This window comes from Salvia miltiorrhiza, chromosome 4, assembly GCF_028751815.1.
Source record: "Salvia miltiorrhiza cultivar Shanhuang (shh) chromosome 4, IMPLAD_Smil_shh, whole genome shotgun sequence".
NCBI classification, from domain to species: Eukaryota; Viridiplantae; Streptophyta; class Magnoliopsida; order Lamiales; family Lamiaceae; genus Salvia; species Salvia miltiorrhiza.
In genome coordinates this window covers 49,769,759-49,797,346 of record NC_080390.1, presented here as the reverse complement: position 1 = coordinate 49,797,346, position 27,588 = coordinate 49,769,759, and the positions used below count along the sequence as shown (strand labels likewise).

General features: G+C 34.4%; 3 protein-coding genes across 6 annotated transcripts; 1 reads left to right on the top strand and 2 right to left on the bottom strand.

Annotated features, from left to right (window-relative positions):
• Nucleotides 1-6,610: 6,610 nt before the first annotated feature.
• On the top strand, nt 6,611-7,453 carry LOC131023555 (uncharacterized). Its single transcript, XM_057953100.1, has one exon. It carries the CDS (start codon nt 6,611-6,613, stop codon nt 7,451-7,453), a length of 843 nt encoding a protein of 280 aa, XP_057809083.1.
• Nucleotides 7,454-11,912: 4,459 nt separating this feature from the next.
• LOC131020204 (long chain base biosynthesis protein 2a-like) lies at nt 11,913-16,456 on the bottom strand. Of its 2 annotated transcripts, XM_057948900.1 has the most exons (13): nt 16,038-16,453; nt 15,848-15,913; nt 15,304-15,392; nt 14,839-14,984; nt 14,630-14,754; nt 14,460-14,553; nt 14,193-14,356; nt 13,271-13,432; nt 12,813-12,939; nt 12,548-12,714; nt 12,347-12,454; nt 12,127-12,263; nt 11,913-12,086 (listed from the first exon to the last, which is right to left on the bottom strand). In XM_057948900.1, the coding sequence occupies exons 1-12, from the start codon at nt 16,158-16,160 to the stop codon at nt 12,168-12,170; spliced, it is 1,467 nt and encodes a 488-aa protein (XP_057804883.1). In that variant the 5' UTR covers nt 16,161-16,453; the 3' UTR covers nt 11,913-12,086; nt 12,127-12,167. The 2 variants fall into 2 exon arrangements, with proteins under 2 accessions (XP_057804883.1, XP_057804882.1); XM_057948899.1 differs by having other exon boundaries at nt 11,913-12,263; nt 16,038-16,456.
• Nucleotides 16,457-20,053: 3,597 nt separating this feature from the next.
• On the bottom strand, nt 20,054-23,478 carry LOC131020203 (epimerase family protein SDR39U1 homolog, chloroplastic-like). Of its 3 annotated transcripts, none has more exons than XR_009100635.1 (9): nt 22,810-23,449; nt 21,965-22,075; nt 21,798-21,873; nt 21,498-21,612; nt 21,329-21,373; nt 21,193-21,243; nt 21,001-21,103; nt 20,533-20,676; nt 20,054-20,292 (listed from the first exon to the last, which is right to left on the bottom strand). XR_009100635.1 is itself a non-coding variant. In XM_057948897.1 (9 exons), exons 3-7 carry the CDS (start codon nt 21,862-21,864, stop codon nt 21,053-21,055), a joined length of 333 nt encoding a protein of 110 aa, XP_057804880.1. In that variant the 5' UTR covers nt 21,865-21,873; nt 21,965-22,075; nt 22,810-23,478; the 3' UTR covers nt 20,054-20,292; nt 20,533-20,676; nt 21,001-21,052. The 3 variants fall into 3 exon arrangements, 1 of the variants encoding a protein (XP_057804880.1); XM_057948897.1 differs by having other exon boundaries at nt 21,498-21,616; nt 22,810-23,478; XR_009100634.1 differs by lacking the exon at nt 20,054-20,292 and adding an exon at nt 20,378-20,467 and having other exon boundaries at nt 21,498-21,616.
• Between the last annotated feature and the right edge of the window lie 4,110 nt (nt 23,479-27,588).

The window sequence follows — 27,588 nt, the reverse complement described above, 5'->3', positions numbered from 1 at the left end:
CAGGCTAGATGACTCAATGGTGTTCTATTATGTTTGGCGAACATGTGTTTCAACTTCACGAGCGGATTCAACTTTAGCTTGGAGAGAAGTGAAGTTGTCGATGCATAGCCGACCTCAATGCCAGATGACTCAATTCTTTGACAAGCTTGGGTGCGCTCAGACCTGGGATTGTTCGAGTCTGGTTTGAGTGAGGTTGTTCTGTTTGATATCTCACGAAGTTGGGAGAATTATGCACAACGACTCGAGAAAATTGGGTCTTCTCTTCTTTATGCTGTCTTCTCTTCTTTATGCTTAAGCCAAGGAGAATGAAGCCATCGTCAGAATTGCTTTGATCAAGGAAGAGCTTGTTATGATAGAGATGTGGGAGATGGAGATGTCGTCATCCTTCAAGCAAAATAGTGCCTCCTTTCATATTGCCCGAGGTGCAATCCCATAATTCAAAAGAGAGTTTGACAAACATAAAGTTGCACATGTTGATGAGGAAATGCTGCGGAATTTTGAAGACTTCAGAGTCACTTTTGATATCTGCTCAGAGAACTTTGGAGGATCAAGACTCATTTGCTTAGTATTGGTGCAAACCGCAGTTTCTATCATTTCTCTCTTGATGATTCTCATTTGGTTTGTGATGGATATTTTGACATCTTCTCCAAATGCTTGTGCTTCTTTTGATGGCTTGATTTCTTTGCTATTTTGGAATGAAACGTCTTTGGCTTCACATAATCAACTTAAATCATAACTTTGATGATATAAATTGAAAAGAGTCAAACACAACTTATGACTGAACCTAGAAATTATCTAAGTTGCCTACGTACCCTTTTGGAAGGGATCAAGTCAAAACGTAGTTCATAGGATCAACAGGTGTTTGAGATTGGGTGCCGTGCACAGTTTATACTCATGCGGGCCAGGAGTAACATGCAGTTTAGGCTCGTGCGTCAAGGAGCTGTCTTCATACACTCCATTTTGTTGCTTTTCTTCATCTGACTCATTTTTTGGCTTTTCTGCTTTTCTATTTTTTTGGCTTTTTATGCTTTCCATTTTTTTTTGGCTTTTCTATTTTTTTTTATTTATTTTTATTTTTTTATTAAACTATATACATATGTACATGCTTCAACTTCTACCACCCTTCAAGGATAGTAGTACTTCAAGAACTTTCCGTTGAGAGTGATAACAATTGGCCTCCTTGCAGCGAGGGCCATGTCTCCAATTTGAAAAGAGGGCGCTCGCACTGCTTTGTTGAAGGATCTTGAAGGAAGAGCTTGATAGTATTCCAATTTTTGCTGGACTTCTAGTCTCTCTTCATCCAGAGTTTCCAGTTCTTTGGGGCTCAAGTGCGAATTCTCTTCTCCAACGACCATTTTCTCGCAGGAGGTGATATGGTTTGCTGTGACAATGTCTTCATCTTTTCGGCGATGATCTTTGCAATCAAAACACTTCTTTATGCTTTCATTTCTCTGGCGTATGAAGGCTATATTTTCTGCGACGTCTGCTGTGATAACGCCACTTCTAACGAGACTTGTAATTTCACGGCGCACTTGACTTTGAGTAGTATGAGGAAGAGGAACTGGATTACTAGCACTATTAGTAGTGTAGTAAGAGAAAGCCACACTTTCTCTATCTTCTTGATCTATGGCATCTCGTGTGAAGATGGTGGTCTTCATTCGAGCTTTCATTTCTTTCCCACATGACATAATCAAAGTGGTGTATCTCTTCATTCGAGGAGTGATCAAACTTCTCCATTTCTCTGTTGTGTGCAATTCATCACTCCCTTTTGTCTTGCTTCGTTTCCATGATGTACCTTTGCCAAGTCTTTTAAAGACAGATACTCGTTGAGCTTCTCTTCTACCCATCATTTTGAAAACAGAAACCGTTTGAATGTTTGAAGATTCCAGGGTTTGCTTGGTGCTAGCATAGTTAGCAGTGGCTCTCTTGATGGCAATTCGAATGGGGCTTTGCACTGTATATCCCAAACCTGCTTTGGAGTTTTGGCCTGCGTTATCAGTCTTTTCCAAATGAGACCTTGACATAGAGCTTTCTTGAGGATTGTATCCAGCATTCACGAGGAGTTTATATGCCTTCGGATCAAAGTGCTTTGAGAGTTCTTTGTTTGAGAGATCTTCATGCTCTGTGATGCTACTTTGCTTTGGTCGGACAAACCCTTCAAATGGTTGGTGAATTGGCTTCTTGGCATCAATCTTCGTTAAAGGCATGGTGAATCCTTCCATCTTCAGAAAAGATTCTTCTTTCTTTTTCTCCTGGCAAGATCTCAACTCGTCATGTGATGTATCATCTTTCACCATTGAGACTTTGGTTCTTTCCAAATAGAACTTAGCATCAGCAAAATGTGATTCTGCTTCCGTAAACGGCTTTTGATCACCAACCACTTTTTTTACGGCGCCATTTTGATAGTACTTGAAGCATTGGTGCAATGTAGAAGGAACAACACCATTTTCATGAAGCCATGGTCGACCCAGAAGAATATTGTAGGACGTCTTGGCATCGATAATATGAAGCAACGCCGTCGAATCCATGTCCTGCATCAGCAATCGCAACCTTATAGTTCCAAGAGCTCTTTGCCCTTCATGATTGAAACCTTGGATCATCAATCGACTTTTTGACAGCTCATCTACTTGGATTCCCAATTGCTTCAAAGTCCTTAGTGGCAAAATATTGACCGCTGAGCCTCCATCGATGAGAATTCGATTGACTTTCTGCTCCTGTGTATAACAACTCACGAACAATGGCTTGTTATGAGGTTCAGATCCAAGCTGCAAGTCTTCATTGGAGAATGTGATTGCCAATGCATCATCATCTTTATCCAAATTTAGCTCAGGTTCTTCATCTACTTGATTGGATGTATCATACAGGGCTCCAATACCTTCTATTATGTCATTCAAGTCGGTGGAGACCATATTTACAGCAGTAGCGTCTTCTTCAAGAGATATTTTCCCTTCTCGAGCTAAACGCATGACCCTGTCTTTAAAGATGAAGCAATCATGTATGGGGTGCCCAACCAGACGATGGTATTTGCAGTAACTTGGATCATCTGTCCTCCCTGCTTCATTTGGTCGCTTCATTTCTGGCAACTCGATAAGCTTTTCTTTGAGCAGGTCATCAAAAATTCCTGAAACATCAGAGTCTAAGAAAGGGTATTGCTTTTGTTGCATTTCTTTCAAGGTAGATCTTCTTTGCCCCATGTCTCGGGAAGAGTTCTGATTGTCTCGTGAAGTGTTCTGGTTGCTTTCTTGATTAGCTTCTTTCTTTAGAAATTTCACCGAAGTTGCCTTAATCGCCATAGATTCCTTCTTTGGTGCTTTGTCATATGGTTTTCCTCCTTTCTTGAATTCTGGCTTGAATTTGCTAGACTCCTGGATTGGTGGTCCTTCGATCCCGCTTGCCATCATGCTCAACTCCATATCATGAGCTCTAGTGGCTAGTTCCTCGAATGTTCTTGGCTGGATTCCTCGCAAGATGTATTGCAAGCCCCAATGCATCCCTTGAATACACATTTCGATGGCAGATGATTCAGACAATCGGTCCTTGCAGTTGAGACAAAGATTTCTCCATCGGTTGATGTAATCAATGACTGGCTCTTCTTTGAATTGACGCGAACTTGTGAGCTCCACCATGCTGACAGTTCTTCTAGTGCTATAGAAGCGGTTGAGGAACTCATGCTCCAGTTGTTCCCAACTATCAATTGAGTTTGATTCTAAGTCGGTGTACCAATCAAAGGCATTACCTTTCAATGAATGAACAAACTGTTTGACCAAATGATCTCCATAAGTACCAGCGTTGTTGCATGTTTCAATGAAATGAGCCACATGTTGTCTCGGATTTCCTTGGCCATCAAATTGTTGAAATTTTGGTGGTTGATAGCCAAGAGGCATCCTCATACTGTCAATTCGCCGAGTATATGGCTTGGAGTAAGTTAACGATGACTTGGAGCTTCCATCGGAGTTATTCTTCATTGTTGCTTCGATGAACTCTTTGAGTTGGTCAATGGGAATGAGGCCACCAGACGAGAAGATAATGTCTTTTCCTGAAGGCCTTTTTCCATCACTCTTTGATTTGTCTTTGGAGATTTCTTCATCGTTATTCTCTCCATCTTCTTCGCTTTCTTCGCCTTCCCTATCGTTGTTGGCGTGGCTTGAATCTCCTTTTTCTCCTTTAAGCTTTGCAATCTGGGCATCTTGCTCTTGGATGTGCTTGGTTAGAGATTCAACCATCTTTGTCAAGTTCAAGAGTTGTTCCTCCATGGTGGAAGTGTTTGTCATCATGACACTTGCATGGAGTTGATAATTTTCAGTGGGGAATGTGAAGCTTCTCTCAAAGTTGTCATCTTCTTCATGGATAGATGGAAGACGAGAGGTCGACTTGGACACCTCTTGCATCAATTTTGCTTTGCTTCGCGTGATCACACCGATGCTTTCCGAAGAACCTTTAGATGAAGCTGGAGCAGTTGCATTTGGTTGAATGGACATTGTTCAAGATTTTTGGTGAAGAGTAGAGATGAGAGGTAGAGATGTCCCACTGGGCGTGCCAAAATTTGTAAACACAAATTTTTTTGTATTTCAATTTGATAAAATACAAACGCGTTACAAAGATAATTTGATAGATTTGAAGATAGATTTATGCGGGTTGCAATCTCTAGTTAATCCTCTGATTCTTCTCTTCCATTTGATTCTTGAACAAGCTCGAAGGTTCTTGGAATACTTGATTTGATGACGCCAATCCAAGGGACTTAAGTCGTGATTTTGGATTGAACGTTGAACTTGATTTGATTTGAGAACATTCTTAAAATTTTGTAAGAACGCCTTGAAGCTTTCAAACTTGATTTGATTTGATTTGAAGAACGTCCTTAGAATTTGTAAGAACGCCTTGAAGCTTTGGGACTTGGTTGATTTGATTTGAGGAAGATCGTTCTTGGAATTTGTAAGAACGCCTTGAAGCTTTGGGATTTGGTTGATTTGATTTGAGGAAGATCGTTCTTGGAATTTGTAAGAACGCCTTGATCACTTGAAGATTTGAAGATACTTGAATACTTGAAGATTTTGAAGGATACTTGAAGATTTGAATGCTCAAATACTTGAAGATTCGAAGGATACTTGAAGATTTGAATACTCAAACGATTGAAGATTTGAAGGAGACTTGAACGTTAGATAGAATTCTTCAAGATACTTGAATACTTGGAAGAATACTTGAACTCTCCAATTCTCCGCCTCTTCTACTTGTGATACTAGAGAGAATTCTTTGTGCTCTTCGATCTTCCACTCCTTCACGTTGTTCTAATGAGCACCCCAACACCTCTATTTATAGATTTTAGAGATGGGCTTCGTGGGCTTTATGGGCTTTGGGCCTTCATGCATGGGCCTTAGGGCTTTAGGTGTCCATAAGTCCATTAATTCATTTATGTTAAATATTAATTATATATCTATTTAATTTAGGAATAAAATCCCATTTAATAAAATAGAAAATATAATTAAATATTTAATTCATGAATTTACACGTGGCACGATTTAATTCGACGACAATTTAATTGTCTACAGTAGTGTATAATGCATTCTATCTAGAACGCATCATTTCGGAAGAACATCAGGTCAGGCCTTGTGTGAATAATGAGTATCTGCTTCCACCATTCTTCTCTTTCTTTATTTTACTACTTATTTAATAGACAACGTGGCTTCCCCAGAAAGAAACTTCTCAAAGCACCACCATTCAAAGAAAATCCCTCGCAAGTCACCGTACACTCAATTTTTTCTTTACCTTGCATCAACTAAATCATGCTCTTCTACATTAAATTTATACCACATAAAAATGATAAATTGCACTAGAAAAATTTAATGCTGCAAACTCTAGATTTATAAAGTGTTTGTAAATTCAACCTTTAAATTTCTTATCACAAAAAAAAAAACACACTACTAGTTGCCATTAGCGAGGGGATACAAGCTTTAATTTATTTATTTTTTGTAATATCGTCATTCTTGAATCAACAAGAGAGTAAGTTAGTTGTTAAAAAAATTATATTGCAATAGGAAATTATATGTAAAATTATATCTTATCTTTTAATATATATATATATATATATATATAGATAATGTGGTTATAATAATAAAAAAAGCTATAAATCAGGAGTATTTCTTTATGCGTATACCAATTATTTTTATTCTAAATATATTTAAGTTAATGTTGTTTATATTAATCTTCTTACACGCTACATTAATTAATCTTTTTTACAATCATAAATGATATAAAAGTCATAAATATTTATGTTTGCCTATATCAATATATGCATGAATATAAGAAAAAATAGGAGTAGTGGATTGGAAATCGTGAGTGACATAATGTAGCAGAATTTGTAGTGCCCTCATTAATGTGTTACATTCCAGAATTTATATCTTCCACCAAAAAAAGAAAAAAAAGAAAAGAATGGTCCCTATATATTTAGACACAATACATACATATACACTCCGCGTCCATTCTCCGGCTTCGTCTCTCTCTCTCTCTCACATCCCACCGCCTCAATTAATTCTCGATTCTTACACTTTGTTTCTGAACCCACTAAATTCTTCAAGTTTGTGCACACAGAAAAACCGCCGTTGCGGAGCAGTGAGCAATGCAGCCCGACGGCGGCGAGGCGGCGGCCGTGCCGCAGGAGAACGCCAAGCGGATGCGGCGGCCGAGCGTCAGATTGCACCAGCCCTATTACGAAAACCCTGGCCACCGCAAGCTGCAGCAACAATGGAAGCCCAGGAAAGGCGCCACCACACCCAGAAAGCCTCGAACCGCCAAAACCGCGCATTCGAAATTCACCAAGAACGAGCGTGGCAAATGGGAAGGAGTGGGGAATCTTGATTTCGACGACGATGTGGCGATTGGCAGTTGGGGGAATTTCACTGCCGCTAATAGGGATAGAGATTTCCAGAGAAAGAGGGTTAGGTCGTCCAATTCCAAGAGTGGGGTTCCGCCGAAATCTCGGAGAATTGGGGATCAAGAAATTGGGAATCTTGGATTGTCTACTGATGGAGAGACTGCGGAACACGAACAACAAGCCATAGGAGTCGAAGAAGAGAGGGATTTGGGTGGTAATCTGATTAGTAGCAATTTAGTAGTCGAGGATTCTGATCCGTCTAGCCCTCATTACTCGGTTGATGATGGGAATCACAAATCGAGTGGAGATCATGACAATGTAGGTGGAAAGCAGAGGGGATTGAGGGATAATGAAATGGGACGAGCCTTGATGGCCCGGGAAGGTGATGGGGATAATAGTGGTGTGAAAATGTGGCTGAACGATTTGGGATTAGGAAAATATGTGACACTGTTTGAGATTCATGGGGTAGACGATGAGGTGCTGCCATTGTTGACTCTTGAAGATCTCAAGGATATGGGGATTAATGAGGTTGGGATACGAAGGAAACTGTATTCGTCTATCCAGAAACTCGATAGATGGTTCCCATGATGGCAAGACGTTTTGCTGAAACTCATAGTGCATATATGAATATGGTTTACATGTGTAGTTTTGCTGCCTTTTAGTTTGGTAATCTTGGTGCTTTTGTTAGATTTGCTGATTGATCACAACCTACTAGAGGTATATTTTTGGTCTGATTGTGGCAGTTATTATCATATGATGCAGCTGTAGTTAGACAGTGTTAATAACAACTTTTTGAGATGATACGAGTCATGCTGTCATTGAGAATACTTGAATGTCTTGTGTTTTATGTTGGTGTGATTGGTAAACTTTGTGTCCAACCTTGTCAAAACTCTGTATTATAATGAGTGTATCAGAAATGGGGTATTAGGTATAACTTAGAGGTGAAGTGATGCTTTGTTAATCTATTGATGAAAAGCATTAAGCATTGGTTCCTTTTATTACTAAGGTTGATCACCTCTATGTCTGAGTAGGATGTTTCTGATTAATTGCTTTGGCATCCTTCCTCAGTTGTGTTATCTCTCTCAGACACACAGATGAAACTGGTAAACTCTGAACCTTTTATTCATTATGATTAGATGGAACTTTTTGCTACATTTAACTTGTGTAGCTTCAAGTTCAAACCAGTAATGTAGCTGATACTTCAGCCAGAATGGACCCTCAAGTTTTAGTTGTTGAGACACATTCTTCAACAATTAAGATGGGAATTTGGATATATATAACCAGAAACTCCTTGTCACTTCTGCACTGATATTAGTCTATTCACCTTCATCTTGTTCGATTTCGGAACTCTCTCATTTCTCAATTACATATTTTTATAGCATTTCCTTTTTAATTTCATGCGTTTCGATTGCAAGATTTGTGGGCCTAGGAAATACTATGATGTGTTGTTCTATTTATTGTGGTGCACCAAATATTTTGTATTGAGCGATCAAACTTCTACTTGTCTCTACAAAAATAAAATAAATCTATTTAATTTTGAAGTTTTAGGTTTTAGGTTTTACACAAAGGACAAATTTTCCCGTCACCGTTTACAATTTCGATGACTCAATACAACAAAGATAAAAATTCGAAGACTCAATGCAGATTAATGACTTTGTGATAATTATATTTTCAACATACTCTCTTCGTCCCACGAATTTTGACACGTTTAATTTCGATACGGGAATTAAAGAATTGTAGATCAATATTTTAAATATATATGTAATAAAGTACTATAAAAGTGATAAAATATGAGAGATAAGATAATAATTATTACGTATTTTATTTGAAAATGTGTCAAGAGAGTTGTAGATTAATATTTTAAATGTATAGGTAATAAAGTACTATAAAAATGATAAAATATGAGAGATAAGGTAATAATTATTATTTTATTTAAAAATGTGTCAAGATTCGTGACGAAAAGTACAACTTTGACAAATAAAATGAAATACGTGGTGTGTGTTGTTCTAGACTTCTAGTGGTAGAATAATTAAAGTCAGAGGTAATCTCACGTTTGAATCCGCTGCTATGCTATTTTATAGTAATAATAATAATAAAAATAATAATAATAATAAGTTTTTTTTTTTTTTGTGTGAAATCAATAATAATAAGTTATGTTGGTACGTGCTTCAAACATTTTTACGAACATACTTGTAACACCTTGAGGAGTTTAAACTCAAATCTGTTTTTCAAATTACATTTCGTAGTTAGTGATATCGTATATAAAAATAAAATTTTCAATAATCTATATTATATATAAAGAAGGAGTTTTAACGGTAAAATTTTACCGCCATATTTTCTCTTTCCATCAAACTTCTTCTTTCTCTCTCCCACGTTTTTCTCAATTTAATAGTGTCAAACTTTTTCTTCCATTCATATGCAAAAAACACGAATTCTCTCCATTTTGTTTCAAATTTCCTCTTGCTGATGGGAAACAACAACAAAAACAACAACAATTTCATCTCTCAATTGTTCAAAACCCAATCACTCATCATCCCTGTAAAAAAAAAAGTCGTTCAACCTCTCTGCAAAATCATTTAATCCATCTGCCTATTCTTCTATTCTCCTTCTGATAGACCACAAATCAAAGCAGAGGAACAAAATAAAAAACAGATCGGAAGAAATCACATCTCCAATCAAAAATCAAAATAAAAAATGGAGAATTTTTGCTCCAACTGCTACCCAAAATCCATTGCTACATTTATTCTCTCTGTATGGTAAATATCAAAAACCCATATTTGAGTCCGCAAATGCAGCCCACCTTATGATATTTGAAAATTACAATTTGAACACCTAATATATATACAAATTAGAAAAAGGAGTAGAATTAGATGATGAATCGTAGAAGATAAAGAAGTAGAAGAAGAAAACAATAATTTTGAAGAAATAGCACTGCGAATTGCAGAGAAAACAGAGAAGAAGCGGCTATGACATATCCCTCACCAGACCTTTTTATAAATATTATTTGGGCTTCTCATTTAGTTTGGACTTTTAATGGAGACTAATTAGGTTTGGGCTTTTAATTTTTAGGACATTTAAATTAATTAAATATTATGTAAAAGTGGTAACAATCACGTAAATAATAATAATAATAATTATTATTATTATTATTATTATTATTATTATTATTATTATTATTATTATTATTATTATATATATTATCTATATAATATATAAAAGAGTAGTTTTTCCCTCCATTTTTTTCCTCTTTTTTTTTTCTCTCTTCTTCCAACAATTTTTTCATTATTTTTTTCTCTCTTCCTATCAACTTTTTCTCTTCTCTTTTTTATTTTTATTTTTATTTCTAAATATCGTCATATTTGATTAATGAAAAAATTATTCAATATTCATCTTAAATTTAAGTTCGTAAAAAGATCTTTAATATGATATAAAAATCAACAAAAATAAATTTAAAATAAATAAATTATATATTTTTTTAAAATATGTTATTTTCTCTCTCCATTACTTTTTACAACTTTTTTTTTTCTATGTTTGTATATGAAATATGTTGATTATATTAAATATTTATATATTTTTATTATATTTAATATTTATATTTATTTATTTAAATATATTTATTAATTTCGATGTTCGTCGTGCATCGCACGAATGGAGGTACTAGTAATAATAATAATAGGCACAAAATGAAAATTATCAGTCAATCATGTTATGTATGAAACAATTAAATAAATAAATTAACAAGTGAAGATAAATAAATAAATTGATTTATTTAAAAAATAATATTTTTTATATTAACTCTGTTTACTGGTACGATTACTTCTTCTTCTTTTTCTTCTTTTTTTTGTGGGTAAATATCATGAAAACCCCTGAACTATATCCACTTTATCAAAAATACCTGAAACTTTTGAAATGTTCTATAAACCCTCAAGCTATCAGGTTTTTATCAAATATATCTCGTATCTATTTTTCGGTTACCAGAAACGTGATGTGGCTCGCCCTGATGCCATAATGTAATTTATATTCTATTTTTTTAAATGGCATGAAAAAAACGACTTCGTTTCGTACCATATTCTATCGTGTTTATCCCTAATTCTAAGTTATTAGCGTGAATTTCAAACACGATAGGAGTGAATTTTAAATTTCAGAATAATTTTTTTTAAATGATATGGTACAAAACGACGTCGTTTTTGCCATTGCATTTTTTAAAAATAGAATATAAATTACATTGTGACATCTAGAGAGTCACATCACGTTTTTGGTAACCGAAAAATAGATGCAGAATATATTTGATAAAAACCTGATAATTTGAAGATTTAGAGAATATTTTGAAAATTTTAAGATATTTTTGATAAAGCGAGTATATTTTAGAGGTTTTTATGATATTTACCCTTTCTTTAGGAGGTAGTGGTGATATAATATAATCCACACACTAAGCAACAACTGGACCTAACATGTGGCAAGATAACAAGAGCGACATGTAGCTAGTAGTTCTTCTTTTTTGTATTAATATATAGATAGATAATATAGAATAATATTGTAAAATCATTTAGCCAAAACAATATATTAATATTTAGCAATTTTGGTAAGAATAATAATACGATTTATTTCTAAATATTATAAGTATGTTTTTGTTGGTTCATCATTGCTAATTTTTGTTATTTACTCCACGATATTTAGATAGATGTATCTAACTTACATCCTAACACATGCCACCACATGGATGTGTCATGCGTCTATAGTGGTCTTACTATATTTTAAGAGTGCGTTCTCTTTAATGAAAATTGGTGAAAATATATTTTTATTATTTTATTACCATTTTCACGTATTTTATAAGAAGAAGAATATTTCCCGGACAAAATGAAACTATATTAATGTGAATATATATGATAATATTTTTCTTGGAATATTAATGTGAAACTATATTTTTCACCTTAAAAAAACATGAAATAAAAGAGATGTAAAATATACTAATATTTTCCCATTTTAGAAATGGACAGAAAAACCAAATCTTAAGCATCCGTGTATGAGAGTATGCACAAAAAAAGAGTGTCATAGCAAACAGAAGAGTAGATTAGAAGCGTTAATAAGATTTACAATTGCAAAATGATATAATCCCAGAATTGGGAGGTAAATATCACAACAAAACGACTTGGGTTTTGCAACTTAACACACCACTTGCATACATTACAACTAACTTTCTGCATGCAGCAGAATAAAAACAAAACTTGACAGCTAAATTTTGGTAAGCAGATATCCCTATATACGTTACCCCTTCTAAATTGGCTGTCACAAAGCCCTTTCTTCAATCTACCTTAACTTGGCCTACCTCCACTTGCTGCTTCTTGGGCTCCGCGGGAAAGTATTTTACACCCACCATATCCCCTACTGTGCTGAAAACCTGCCAGTCTCGTACTGTTATACCAAACTTGGCTATTTAATGAAGAAAATGTTCCATAGTTGAGGTACATAAAGTAAACCAACCTCTAAAGCTTTAAGAAGATCTTCTCTTGAATGAGAAGCAGAAATGCAAATGCGAGCACGGGCCAACAACAATGGGGTGGCTGGGAAAGCAACCGTCACCACGGCAACCTATAATTTCATTGTCGATCAAACATAAATGTGATATGGAAAGAAGCAACACAAGAAAAGGAAAATTTACAAAGGACAAAAATAAATGCTTACGTTCCGTTTGAGGCACTCTCGCGAAAAGGCAGGAATTTTTGCAGGATTGTAGAGCATTATTGGCATGACAGGGGAATCATTATCACCTAGAACCTCAAAACCCATTTTCTGCAATTCAGACCTGAAAAAGTTACTGTTCTCACGAATCCTAGCTAGTTTCTGAGCCCCTGCAATGACAAAATGCACAAAGTGTGGACAAAACTCTTCGAAGATACATGAGATTCAACAGTGGAGTAGCATTTATCAAAGGACAGAAAATTCTCACCTCTGCTAGAACCATCTTCTCCAAGAACAACCTTGATGGAAGAAATAATTTGCTGAGCAGCTGGTGCTGATATTGAAGTGGCATAAAGATGAGCAGGGCATGTGTATTTCAAGTATTTAATAAGATCCTGTAGGGAGAAAATTGTCAGCATGCACCATTGCAATATCAAGAAATGAACAGACCTCCATGTCAGCATGACATGTAAAAGAAAGTACTCCACTTAGTTACAAAGAACAAGACCAAACATCATCCTTGGAAAACAAATGCATATTCATGCCAATCAATTGATACTCCTAAAAGCTTATGAGACAGCATGTCATTTTCGGAGCTAATTTTGTCTACTAGCATAGTTAAATGTTGGAAAAAGAGGGGATAAAGCCTAAAAGCTTTGCCCTGTACTATCATAAGTTGTTCTAATGAAATATTTAAAATCTAGACAGAGTACTTATGAGATGCACCTTGGATCCTGCAATATAACCACCACATGATCCAAATGATTTAGTGAAAGTTCCCATCATTATATCCACATCCGCAGGATCAACTCCTAGGAGTTCACAAACACCTCTTCCACTTTTCCCAACAGCTCCAATGCTGTGAGCCTCATCAAGATAAACAAATGCCTGTTCAAAAGGAATAAAAACGTGAAACAGTAACACAGATCAAACTTGGATCCCATGAAAGAACCAGAGTACAAGGGGAAAAAAAAAGTATTTTTTTTTGGGCATTCTGTATATTTAAGGTATTTTTTAAATTAAAATACGAGCATAATACTAATAATAACGAACAATATTTTCATAGATTATATAGTTTCAATATATCACAAACTTTTTTTGGACATTCCGTATATTTAAGACATTTTTTATTAAAAGGCAAGTATAATAATAATAATAACAAACAACATGTTCATAGATTATATATTTTCTATATATTACAAATTAGTTTCAATACATTATACTAATTTTTTTTAGCATTTCATACATATTAGGCATTTTTTATTAAAAGACAAGTATAATAGTAATAATAACAAACAATATTTCATAGATTATATAGTTTTAAATAACAGAATTATCCTTAAATTAAGTATATATGAGAGAATATAATAACCAAATACTCTTTTATAAAACAAAATTATTTTATAATAGGTATAAACATATATCTATATATATTTAAAAAAAAAAAATTGGGAGGGGGCTCTAGCCCCCCTGGCTCCGTCCCTGTGTATATTTATTCATATCAGATATTATAAAGAGAAGCTAGACAAAGACAGACTGAAAATCCATCTGAACTGATTAATGCATTAACTGTTTACAAAAAGAAAAGAATGGAGAATGCTAGCAATCAGCAAACATGGGGGTGGCAATATCTTGTATTGATACCTACCTTGTATTTCTTGCAGATGGAAACAATTTCAGGGAGCTTGCAAAGTTCCCCTTCCATACTGTAGATTCCCTCCACCACAACAATGATCTTTTTCCAGGGCCTGTGTGTTCTGGGCTGTCCATCAGCAATTTGCTCCCTCAGAACATTCTCCAAATGGGATGGTGCTACAAAGGATATTAAGAGAATCAAATGATGGCGTAAAAAAACTAATAATAATAAAAATTATGATCAATTATCCAAACATTTGAGGGAGGGGGGATAACATACTGTTATGCTGGAAAACTCGAACAGTAGCCCCAGACCCACGAGCGCCATTAACTATGGAGTTGTGGTTCAGAGAGTCACTAATGATCAGACCACCCTGAAAAATGCCCAAAGTGAGGACTACACAGAATTAAAAAAATATCAAAGTAATTTAGCCACCTAATTCTCTGTACCTTTCCAATTAATACAGGAAGAATGGCCGAATTCGTGACATAACCCATCCCAAATACAATAGCAGCTGGCTTTCCCACAAAATTGGCAACACATTCCTCCAGTTCAGCATGCAATTTTGTTGTGCCTGATCAAAGAGTTTTATTCATCAAAATACATACAAGCAGATACATGCTACAGTATGGCAAATATCATGAGGAAACACATTTACCTCCATCAACCCGAGTACTACAGGTGCTTGGGGTATATTTCTTCAAGGACTCAATTACACGAGGAGTGCAGTACTCATCTGCTGCAGCAAATCCTAGATAGTTATACGATCCCAAGTTCAGGCATCTATTAACTCTTGTTGTTCGCCTACAGAAAATACCATTAGAGTAAGCATTGCATTTACAAGTGGGTAAGCATTGCATTTACAAGTGGGTTTCATGCTTAAGCCTTAAACATCATACTCCTGAATTCATATGGAACCTAAAACTTTCCAATCTACCTAAATACTGTATGTGGTCTCTCCTAGTGCCAAAGTATAGTATTCATATTAGAATCAATTTATAACTAAGTGATCAGGGACTTAGGTTGTGATTAGTGGGGAAGAACAAAACAATTGGAAAATATTGATTGTAAACTATAGCAAGATACCTTCTGAAAAAATGAAAATTTGGAGGTAGATACTTACTTTAGTGTTTTGTTATTATCATTGGAGACGCGCTCCACCACATCAAACCAAGCATCCGGGGGGCTTGATATTGGTCTGTTGAAGCAGTCCTGAAATCACATGGGATTTTACAGAGCAAATTCCATTCCTCTGGCAATGTAGAGAGACTATTATAGAATCCCATATAGTGAAATTATGGAATCCAGTCTAGCGCATTTGTTTAAGATTCATTGCCAATTGCTTTGACACTTTAGTTTATTACATTATACCATCGACGAAAGGACTACCTTTCCCTCTTTCTTTACTAAAATTTCCTATCCAGAGCTACAGGAATCAACTTTAGACACAGGCAACCTTCTTTAACTTTAGTAGAAACAAGTCATTTCCAAATGTAATATGAAGTTTACTAAGCACAAGACAATGAGACCTACACCTATTGGCATGAAATACAGAAAAGGCCATACGTTCATAAATCATAATAAATCACAAAACACTTTCAATCCTAAACTCACGGAAGATGAAACTAACAAACATTAACAAGATAACACGGATACAAAATACGAACCTGAATTCTCAAATACAGCCGGCGAATGTAGAAATCCTCAAGCCCCAAGCAGATCGGCGCATAGCCCTTCCATTTCAGAAAAATAGCATAAAAACGCATCAAATTTTCAAACTCAGACGCATATTGTTTCACCGCAGGAGAAACAAGCAAAAAAAAACAAGCGTATCTGAACGTGAAAGCTTGTTTGTACCTGTAGGGTGCTAGCAGACCACCAATCGACAGTCTTGCGGAAAAAATCGCGCAGCTGGCCGAAGGCGAAGAGTAGGCCATAGCTGAAGTAGGTGGTTAAAGCGGTGAGATAGGGGATGATCATCTCGATCTAATCCGGACACGCCGGAGCTGCGGTAGAGGCAGAGGAGATCCCAATGGAGAGAGAGAGAGGGAGAGGGGAAAGAATGGTGGGAGAGGATTGAGTTTGACTCGCTCCCCCCTCTCTTCACTTTTTCACGTTTACTTTTTTAATTTTATCTATTTTTCTTCGTTTCCTAACTAATTGCCTTTCCCGTTTGATTGTGCGATCTGAGGTGTGGAATTTTTTTATTTATAAATATGGCGTAATTAAGAGAGATTCGGGGAAAACATCTTCTACTTGCACTATTTTTGCTTTCAATTCCTTTCGTTGGTTTGATAAAATTTAGTTGAATAATTTTGTCCGCATGTTTTTTTTTTTCAATAAATGGGAAAAGGCGTTATATTAATCACAATAAATCATCCAACACAGTATCCATCAACTAAGATGGAAAATCTCCTAGCAAACTGAGCTAGTCTATAAACCCTAATAAAAATGATTGGTGAATTGTGATTCATTAATTAAATGCGGAATACTTTGCATACATAAAACACAAAATTTGGCTTGCATCTACTATATTCAAAATAAATATGATTTGACAGAACCGATCACCTACCCACCGTGGGCAAGCATAACGTGCCCACCATTGATGTGGCAATTTTAATTAGGAAAGATAACTAATAAATCTTACTCTAATTAAAATTATCTTACTATAATTACAATTGCCACATCATGGTGGGCACGTTATGCATGCCCACGGTGGGTAGGTGATCGGTTCTGTATGATTTGATATGTAAGTCAAACAAAGTAAGCGCGATTCAAATAGACTGTCTAATGTCTAATAAAAAGACTCATATACTTGCATAGAGAAATAAAGGTGTGTCAATTTTTTGCAAGTCAAAGCATTTCCCTGCAAACCTACTCACTCCTCCGCTTTCATAACTGCAAAAACACGTACGAAAGCAATAGTCAATAATTTCAAAATGTAGTTATTTTTTCTAATTTCAAATAAAGCTCGCAAGCAGTCAGTGTAACTAAAATAAATTCTTACTTTAACTCGTACAATAAATCAATATGTAAAATATTGAAATTTTTTAATCATATAATTTTTAAATCACGAGTTCACTTACTCCGTCGACTATGATAGTTAAGGAAATCCTCATAATAGTGAAAGAAAGAAGTGACGGTCTGACATGATAAAGAGAGGGAATTTGAATAGCCAGAGGATGACGCCTAAAAACCATGTTAGTTTTATATAGATTATGAAACCTGTAAAATATTTAGGCAAGTCATCCTTGGCTACCAAATTTCACTCTACTTCTTCATGCAACACCGCCCTTCCTTTTACTATTCCTTGCTGCTGCTGATGAATTTTATTGCATATGAACAGGTATTTATAGATAATTAATGGAAACAAAATGCGCCTCGTTCTTGGACATGAATTCTATCGGATTTTTCATCTTTTGAAGAGAATAGAATCTTGCAGCTTGCGCAAGGGACCCATGGACCATACCCATTTTATTTGTCAACTTCGATTGCATTCAATCCCAAAATTTGTACACAAAAATAATAGTGAAATAATGAAAAATCGATAAAGAGGGGGAAATTCTAAACTACGTTCTTTGAATAAGACTGATCGGTTGTGGCAACTCTCGACTTTCCCTTTGACATCCCAAGGCGTTTTGGGTTTGACGATTCTTTAAAGAAAATAGACATATTCAATACTCAGAAAAATTGTAATTATGAAACAATCAATTTTGTACGTGAATAATGTGACTGCATAGTCTTGGGTTTAATTAGTGGATGACTATAAATATATTTCTAAGAAGATTACATGTTCAGTAGATTAATCATATATTATTTGCTATCGAAAAACAATCGTATTTATATATGAAAAAAAAAAAAAGATGAAAAAAGACCCATCAGATCCATCCAAGTGGTCCAAGGCCCAACTCGATGGGCCCACAATGTGTGGTAGAGGCCATGGATTGGATACGCAACTTGCTGTCGAACGAACCTTGGTTAATAATTAAAGATAACATCGTCTTAATATATATATATATATATGTTCATGTGTCGTGTGTATTAAACTATTAATCAATCCATGCCATTCAATTATATCATTGAATTAGTAGGTCACGACTGCCTTACTAAAATATTGATTTTTGTTGGCCTCTTAAAAAATTGAGTTTTACGACTGGAGATAAAATTTCAATCTTTCGTCAAATGCACCATTATAGTATTTGGAATTTCGTCCGTTAACTGTAATATTATTTTCTCAATTATACAAACTAATGCTAACAATATAACGTTGCATTAATTTAACTAACTATTTACATGTCATATTAAATTTAAATCTACTAACCCTTAAATTAAAAAAAAAAAAAATCTACTAACCATTAATTTCTAAAATCGGAATGGAATGCCCTAACTCATGGTGTGTTGAGGTATACATTTGCTCCACTTAATAGCGATGAAACTCCCCAGCTCATTCTTGGCTGCATAAATTATGAGTAATATCTATATTGGTTAACATTAAAACAATAAAGTTACTAGTATATTTATCGTGAGAATTGAGAACATTACATTGGATCTATAAAGTTACAATATTTGTCGTGAAATTAATTACACTTAAAAAAAAAGAAGAAAAAAAACTATTTTCCTAGATATTAAATTTGAGTGCTGTATTTATCCATCAAAATAATGCATTCAACGGAAATTCAGATGTTATATTCTTATCCTTTCAAATGAATAGATAAGATATTCCGCCGACTGTGAGGGGACCTCTACCAATATTTCCATATCAATTTCATTCACTTCGACCAATACAACAAAAATTATTATTGATTAAAGGACCCTTTAATACATTCCAAGACATATTTCAAGTAGTCAAGAACAAGTCTCGAAGGGGACACCAAGTAGTGCAGTTTCCTATGTATGAACAGTGAGGTTCCGGGTTCAAACCCTACTGCTCGCCCTCCCCAACTCTCCCAAGAAAAAAAAAAAGTAGTCAAGAACAAAACAAACTCACTAATTTATATAATATATAAAAGAGGAATCTTTTTCTTCTAATTTTTACCTTCTTTTTTCTCTCTCTTCTTTCACTATTTTTTTCTGTAATTTTTTTTTTCTAAACATCATCAAATTTAATACATGAAAAAAATACTTCACATACTACATCTTAAATTTAAGTTCGTAAGAAGATCTTTAATACGGTATAAAAAATCATCAAAAATAAATTTAAAATGAAAAAATTAAAATTAAACATATTTTATTTTTTCTCTCTTCCTTAGCATTATGAATTTGAATTACATTTATTAATGTCTTTTGTTGAGGCAAGACAACGCTACACAAAGTCATTATTAATTATGACTTGGAGAATAAATTAAATAGCCATGCATGTTGACCATATTGATGGCTCTAGTTGTCCCAATCGGCATCACCAAGTGTCATTCATGAATTTTCGTCACTACTACAAAAACGCTCATAGATAACGGATAAAATCCGTTATCTATGACCCCAAAAAACCGATAAGTATAGTGGTGATATCTATGATATGGTCATACATAACGGTTTTATTACCGTTATGTATAGTAGTATAGATAACGGTATGATGCGCTCATACATAACGGTACATAACCGTTATCTTTAACAATTATACATAACGGTTCCTACCGTTATGTATTAATGATATTACCGTTATGTATTAGAATTTTTAAATTATTTTTTTCATCATAGTTAACGATTTTTTGCACTTTTCATAACGGTTTTTACCGTTATCTTTGATAGAAATACATAACGGTTTTTTTGCACTTTTTATAACATTTTTTTTGCATTTTTTATAATTGTAATATATTTTTTTCAAATTTCCTGTTATTTATCTCAAAAATTAAAGAAATAATTATAAAACAACAAAATAACATTGCCATCGATAACATATATTATATAACATTCAAAATATTCATACATTGTCATCCAAATATTCACAAATATCACATACATTAATGTCTAACAATTCTTCCACCATATAAGCACTAGATTCTTAATATCGCCCAATTTTATACTAACTACACCACCAGGGACAAAAATAGCACCATCTTCTCCATGGAATTAATATAGTTTGCTTCTTCTTATTGAAGTAGTCCCAGAGGCATACCTGTATAAATTTCAGAAGAAAAAATCATGATTTTTTACCAACTATATACATCCACACATAATGAAACACTTTATTAAGCACTAGATTCTTAATATCGCCCAAATTCCAGTCTTGACATTAATTTATTTCTCAATAGTTCAAACGGCATTGCATCTTTTGATGCTAAGCATGTTTCCTGCTTAGCACTTGTGTTAGTTTCAGTCACAATATATAATAATATATAATAAAGTTTGACCAAACCTCAAAGAAAACTCTTGTTGGGGACACAGGCATGGCATACAGAAATGTTGGATATTGTGCTTCTAAGAATTGAACTTTATGTTTCCAGTAGTCTCTATAATCCATAAAAACCATCAGGCTGGGATCGTATGGATTGTTTTCCACCTGAAAAAGTAAATATGCGAATATATAAATGGGTTATACAAAATGGTGATCGTGATGTTGAATTCAAGAAAGTACTATCCAAATCTTCTAGCTAAGAAGATCAAACAACAACATTCAACAGTAGCAAGTGTTAATGTCAACACAATTAGTTGAGGTTTCAATTTGTTTCACCGTATAATGGCATCATGTATATTTAATATAAACAATGATCAGATAACGGTGCACCAGCAGCAAGAATATTAAAATAAAGTCATTAGAGTTGGTGGAAGGTACTGTATTAGATAACAGAAACTTTGATATTTTACACCTTCTGAACATTCCTACCTCAACCTCGATGCCATAGGCTGTCTGGACTGAAACCCTCGGACCCCCAACCTCATACTCTAGGAGTTTCCCTGAGGCTGCCCCGGATGCTACAGTTGCAAGCCTGTAAATGTGAGTCAGAGGCTCAGGCAATGGAGATAACTAAGTTCTTCACAGAGTATACTAAAGTAAAAGAGAGACTGTTGCACTAACCAAAACCTTGGGGCGAAGGTCATCCTGTGTGCTATTAATAAAATCTACAACCTAGAATATTTATTGTTTTCAATAAGCGATTAGCAGATGATTCAAAACTTAAGAAGAGATTTTAACAAGGACGTACAAAATATACCTTAGAAGTTACTTTAATCCTGCTTTCCTTGATCTCTTTCTTGATCTGCAATATGGGCTTCGAGATTAATGTGTGCACAGAAAAAATTGTGGTGGCACTCTGATGTCTAACTAGATTATGATGTGAGATGTAGCAGAATCATTCTGAGGAAAGTCGTAGAACGGCATACCTCGGGTGACCATCTTGTGCTTATAGGCAATCCGGCCAGATTTACAACAGCCGTAGAACCTTGAATGCAGTTTCTCCATTCTGGTTCCTCTGCTATTTTAATTCCTGGATAGTCCCTGGCTATACATAAGAATGAAATAGAAGTTCATTGAGCTGTTACATTTTGTGTCCCATCTCACAAATCAAATAGTGCTAAAACACTCAACTAACCAACTGCTTTTATGATCAGATAAGGTTTTTTGCTCGTGCAATAAATCAGTTCGGTGATCATGGATATGAAGTCCCTAGAGTCTACACATACCTGCAAGCAATCTCTGCACCAATCTTTTACCTATGAACCCAGTGGCTCCAGTTACTGAAACGATCATCTCATCTGCCTGCTTCAAAAAGGCCAAGTAAAACATGTCTGAAATATACATATTAATGGACCTTAACATGCGATTTTCCATTACAGAGTACAGACTACACCTGCAGGGAATCACAATGTTGCCTTCACACTCTACAAGTCTATGGCCTCCTGAAGCTTCAATAATCCTTTCCACTTTAGTGTTGAGATATGATACACCTGACTCGACACACCTAGGAAATTTAATATGAGTTACAAACCTATAACTGTGACCAGTATGAGTTACAAACCAATATAATGAACTGAACAAGTTTCACAGCAAGCTTCATCATATGGGTACAATGCTTTACATCAGTTTTCATCACATAAATGGACAACGTTACACAAATCAACAATTTCGACGCCAACTTCACTTGAAAACACCACGCAGCCATTCATCTCACAGCTCACAACTGACACACATATATATATCAATCATCATACTAATAAAATTATGCAAATATATAAATGTTATAGCTATATATTCAGTTACCTGACACAGAGAAGACAAAATGACCTAATATGCAGATTCAAAGATAGGAAATCGTTTACACATCAGCAAATATTTTCCTAATTCAAAGGCAAGGCAGTAAATTTAAAGCAGAATTCATAACACTAGATTTGATCTCCGAAGAAACATTGTAATCAGAATACTCCTGGTTTCAGTAACAGTATGAAGAAATGAAAGTGATTATGTATGAGAATGTGTTTCATTCTTTCAATTGAGGATAATCCAATAACAAGAGATAATTCAAAAACTTGAGCAAAATAGCTTCAGAAAATTAAAAAATTTGAGCAAAATAGCTTCATATAATTTAAAAAAATCGAGCAAAAGCCCTAATCTAAATCATATTGTTACCAACAAAGTTCAAAAATTAGGGATTTGGAATGAGATTTGCGTAAGGGATGAATAAATTAGGGATTCTACCTTGGTGGTGGCTATTGTAGAAGGCGGCGGCGACAGCGGCAGCTCCTAGGGTCTGCGATTGAGAGCTCGACCGACGGCGGCTGCTAGGGTTAACGGACGGAGAGAGAGAGAGACGGGTGCGGTAGGTGGCAGACGGAGAAGCAAAAAGCTCGATCTGCTGCTGCTGCTGCGAGAAGAGCGGCGTCAGCTGAGGAGAGGGGTGCTCCGCCGCCCGATCTGCTGCTGCGAGAAGAACGGCGTCAGCGGAGGAGAGGGGTGCTCCGCCGCCCGATCTGCTGCTGCGAGAAGAGCGGCGTCAGAGGCGACGCGACGCAGGGTGGGTGGGGGGCGGTCACTGACTCACTGGCATCGGCGTCCGGTTGCTCGTGCAGCGTCGTCCGGGCGGCGTCACCGGGGGGAGCTTGGGGGGAGGCGGCGGGTGTGTTAAGAGTGTTAAGAGTGTGGTGCAGAAGCTTGAAAAACTTGATTAAAAAAAAGAAAAAAAAAATGTTAATACATAATAGTATTGAGAGGCGCTCATAGATAACGGTTGAAATAACCGTTATAAAAATATGCTCATAGATAACGGTCGGCTTAACGGTTTTGTAGTACCGTTATGTATGAAACTAATAGATAACGCATATACATAACGGTTTAACTTAAACCGTTATCTATTTCCATGGACAACAGTACATAGATAACGGTTTTTTGTGAAAACCGTTATCTTTGCAAAAAAAGCGCTCATACATAACGGTTTTTGAAAAAAACCGTTATGTATGAAGTGTTATGTATGATGATTTTTGTAGTAGTGCGTAAATGTCATCTTGCATGCAAAGGAATAGATTCAAAAGTCTAACAAATAAATTCCCTCACCATTTAAATTATTTTCATTTGACCTCTTTAATTATGTATCTCATATGTTCCTATAGTATTCCACAAGCCAATCCATATGTGATGAAGATAGAATTGTATAATATATTATATCTTTAATTATTGATTTGTCTTGTTGGTCAAGTTAGTTTGTTTCCTTTTAGATGTCTAGGGTTTTATTATAAATAGGAGTTTTATTTATGTTTTAGTGGAGTCGAATTGAGAGTTAAAATGTAGAGGGTGGGATTGTTCCCTTCTCGCGGTGTTCTTCCGGTATTCATGAGTGAATCAACGGATTAACCCTTATTGTACGTATTCCGGTATACAATGGTTATCAACGGAGTTCGTATATTTATCAGTATCAAATATATTTCACGATTCTACCTGCATCAGTTGGTATCCAGAGCCTTGCTACGCTCCTACGCGATGTCTCCCGTCAATCAACCGTTCAGAATGTTCAAGATTATCTCCATCGTGACGACGACCTTCTGTCTCAACAATTCAAGGAATTATGAGCACAGAATCGAGAGATCTTTGACTTCCTACACGGTCAATATGATCGACCCTATGCAGAACATCATCAAGGACGTTTCCGATTCGAGGACGAATCGTTTCAAGGATGGAGAGAATGATGAAGATAGAATTGTATAATATATTATATCTTTAATTATTGATTTGTCTTGTTGGTCAAGTTAGTTTGTTTCCTTTTAGATGTCTAGGGTTTTATTATAAATAGGAGTTTTATTTATGTTTTAGTGGAGTCGAATTGAGAGTTAAAATGTAGAGGGTGGGATTGTTCCCTTCTCGCGGTGTTCTTCCGGTATTCATGAGTGAATCAACGGATTAACCCTTATTGTACGTATTCCGGTATACAATGGTTATCAACGGAGTTCGTATATTTATCAGTATCAAATATATTTCACGCTTCTACCTGCATCAATATGTCCACTCATTAGAGAACAACAATGTCAACTATAAATGACTCGACTTAATTTATTTTCTTCTTTTATCATTTTGACTTCAAGAATCAAGTCTTTTTAAAGGTGATAGAATAAAACCGCAGATACTTCTTAATTAATCGTATGTTTTGCGCATATCTTTCTAAACGTGTATAATGCGACACATGTAATTTATTGTTTTTTAGGATTTATATATTCCATATTAAGAGGGTGTTTGGCTGAGCTTATAAGTTGTTTAGGAGCTTATAAGCTCCTTCAAAGTATTTGACAAAATAAGTTTCTAAATAGCTTATAAAATGTAAAAATAAGCTCCAAGAGCTTATAAGCTCTCCAAAAATATGTTCTTTTATCCAACTTATTTTTCCATTATCTTATAAGCAAAACTCATTTTACAAAAATAATTCAATTATGATTTTTTATTTTTATCATATATTATTCTAATTTTATTTTTTTTCGATTTTCTCTCTCTAACTAAAAATTATCTCTCTAGTTTATAAGCTCATTTACCCAAACACTTTGACAACTTTTAAGTTCTTAAGAAATTATATCTTATAAGCTCTTTAAAATAAGCTTAGCCAAACACCCTCTAAGTCTCTCATTAAATTTAATTTCAGATTTAGGTATAAAAAAGATTCTATGATATCTGAAAATTTGTTACCACCACTTTCATTTTTATCATGTGTATACTGTAAATTATCATAAACTTAATTCGACTTTTCAATATGAATAAAGTTATTCATATGCCAAGTGAGGTAATGAACAAGTTTTTTTGTGAATGGTCAGTCATGGTACAAATATTCAATTCCTCGGCCGCAACTTTTTTTGTGAACAAGTTTGACTGAGATTATAACTTATAAATTTTTAAAAATAATTTATAAGTTTTGTAAAAATATTTAACAAAGTAAACTTATAAACCGCTTATAAACTCCCTAAAATATAAGTTTCTTTACTCCAATTTATTTTTTTCATAATTTTATTCTATGTAATAATCATTTTATAAATACAATTAAATTATAATTTATTATTTTCATCATATACTCTTTTAAGTTCATCTCTCTTTGATATATTTTCTCTTTCTAACTAAAAATTCTTACTATATAAGTTCAATTATCCAAACACATTGATAATTTATAGCCTTAAAAAACTATTCCCTCCTTCCCGCCGAGCTTGAGGCGTTTCTTTTGGGCACGGGAATTAAGGAGCTATAGTTTAATTATTTAAGTATGTTTGTAAATTTGTGGTTAAGTAGTTATTTATATAATTAATTATTTTAAATATAAAATTTAAATTAATTAAATATGAAATTTAATTAAAATAATTAAAACAATAAAACTATTTTAATTATAATTTTATTATTTTAAATATAAAATTACAATATGAAAATTAATTAAAATAATAAAATTATTTTAATTATTTTAAATATAAATTTGAATTATTTAAGTATGGCAGTAAAAAAGTTTTGATTTTTTGAGAAATAAGTGTTATTTGGGAATTGGGATGATTAAAGAAAAATAAGGGGTGCAATTAGTTTTGTTAATTAGTGTTTTAAATTATCTAATTTTTGCCGAAAAAAGAAACGACTCAAGTTCGGTGGGAAGGAGGGAGTATATTTTATAAATTTTTGAAATACCTTATTAGTTTTTAACCAAATCTATTTTTTTGATTAAAAAAATACATAAGCTTTTATTTTTTTGAAATTTGATTCGAGTCGAAAGTTCACCAGTTATTAATAACTTGATTGTCTGAATTCTGAGGCAATCCAAAGGTATCATTGGACTAGGCATCAATGGATTAACAATGAACTTCAACTTAACTCAATATTAATCTTGATGTTACCTAATTATCTAAAGTGGTCTATCATGAGCTGAAATTTCTCAATTGTGTTGATCTGTTACAGCACCAGCATGTCTGTAAGCTGACTTCCGCAACTCATACTTATGCAATATCATATATCTCTTTAATCATGAAATATACAATTAACTATATATCAACACCTGAAATAAAGACAGTTAAAAAAGGAAAATGAAGTCGTTGTTAAATGCAAAATGGGAATCTAAAAAAAAATGGGAAAGAAAAAAGAAAGGGTCTTTGCACCTACACAAAAACTCATGTGAAATCGATTTTATGGTGAAATCATACTACTTCAACATATAAATGATATTTTAATATATTTGCTTTCGTAAACGAGGAAGGCCACAGTTACAGTGAACTGGCAGGTATTTGCAGATGGTTATCTGCATAACAGCAAACTATGCAGTTTTTCTTAGTGGAAAACAAGATTTAAAATCAAAATTATGATTTATTTCAATTCTGATCTCTCTTTATTAGGCTGCACCAATCTTGAACATGATATCTCAATTCACATTTAATCAATAATCCTTCCTACTTGATCTCTGCTGATCAAACATGTTCATGACATGTTACAAATAAGCATGACAATAAATCTTGGAGTATATCAATATTTGCACCTCTATATATCGATTTTTTTAATCTGAAAGTTCTAAATTTGAGAACCACATCTGGATTATAATTTTTGATATCCATATCCAATTCATAGATCCATTTAATATATTATATTATTTTTGTTTTTATGTTTAAATCTTAGTACCGATACTTCACATTCAAAAAACTCTATTTATATGTTGTTGAATTTGAATGTGTCTGTGTAGGGTGACATTGGAATGATTGTGTATCTTCACAATATTACTCCCTCCGTCCCATGAAGCATGACACACTTCTTTTCGGCACGAGAATTAAGAAATTGGTATTTTGTGTGTTAAGTGTGGTAGGTGAAAAAGTGAAAATGTGAATAAAGGGTAATTTTTTTGTCATTTTTAGAAATGTGTCATACTTCGTGGGACAAACCAAAAAGGAAAATGTGTCATGCTTCGTGGGACGGATGGCGTATGATTTATTTTAAATTAGGGTTATTGACGCATAAATACATCAACTTTGGATCAATTTTGGTTTT

What these genes read in the sequence shown, in the direction of transcription:
- LOC131020203 (XM_057948897.1), bottom strand. Translation starts at nt 21,864, where the DNA reads ATGATCGTTTCAGTAACTGGAGCCACTGGGTTCATAGGTAAAAGATTG. An exon ending in GGATTAAAGTAACTTCTAAG is followed by an intron (nt 21,244 to 21,328) that starts GTATATTTTGTA and finishes TAAATATTCTAG; the next exon opens with GTTGTAGATTTTATTAATAG. An exon ending in ACCTTCGCCCCAAGGTTTTG is followed by an intron (nt 21,104 to 21,192) that starts GTTAGTGCAACA and finishes TCACATTTACAG; the next exon opens with GCTTGCAACTGTAGCATCCG.
- LOC131020204 (XM_057948899.1), bottom strand. Translation starts at nt 16,160, where the DNA reads ATGATCATCCCCTATCTCACCGCTTTAACCACCTACTTCAGCTATGGC. An exon ending in GGCTGTATTTGAGAATTCAG is followed by an intron (nt 15,393 to 15,847) that starts GTTCGTATTTTG and finishes ATGTGATTTCAG; the next exon opens with GACTGCTTCAACAGACCAAT. An exon ending in TAGTACTCGGGTTGATGGAG is followed by an intron (nt 14,755 to 14,838) that starts GTAAATGTGTTT and finishes CTCTTTGATCAG; the next exon opens with GCACAACAAAATTGCATGCT.
- LOC131023555 (XM_057953100.1), top strand. Translation starts at nt 6,611, where the DNA reads ATGCAGCCCGACGGCGGCGAGGCGGCGGCCGTGCCGCAGGAGAACGCC.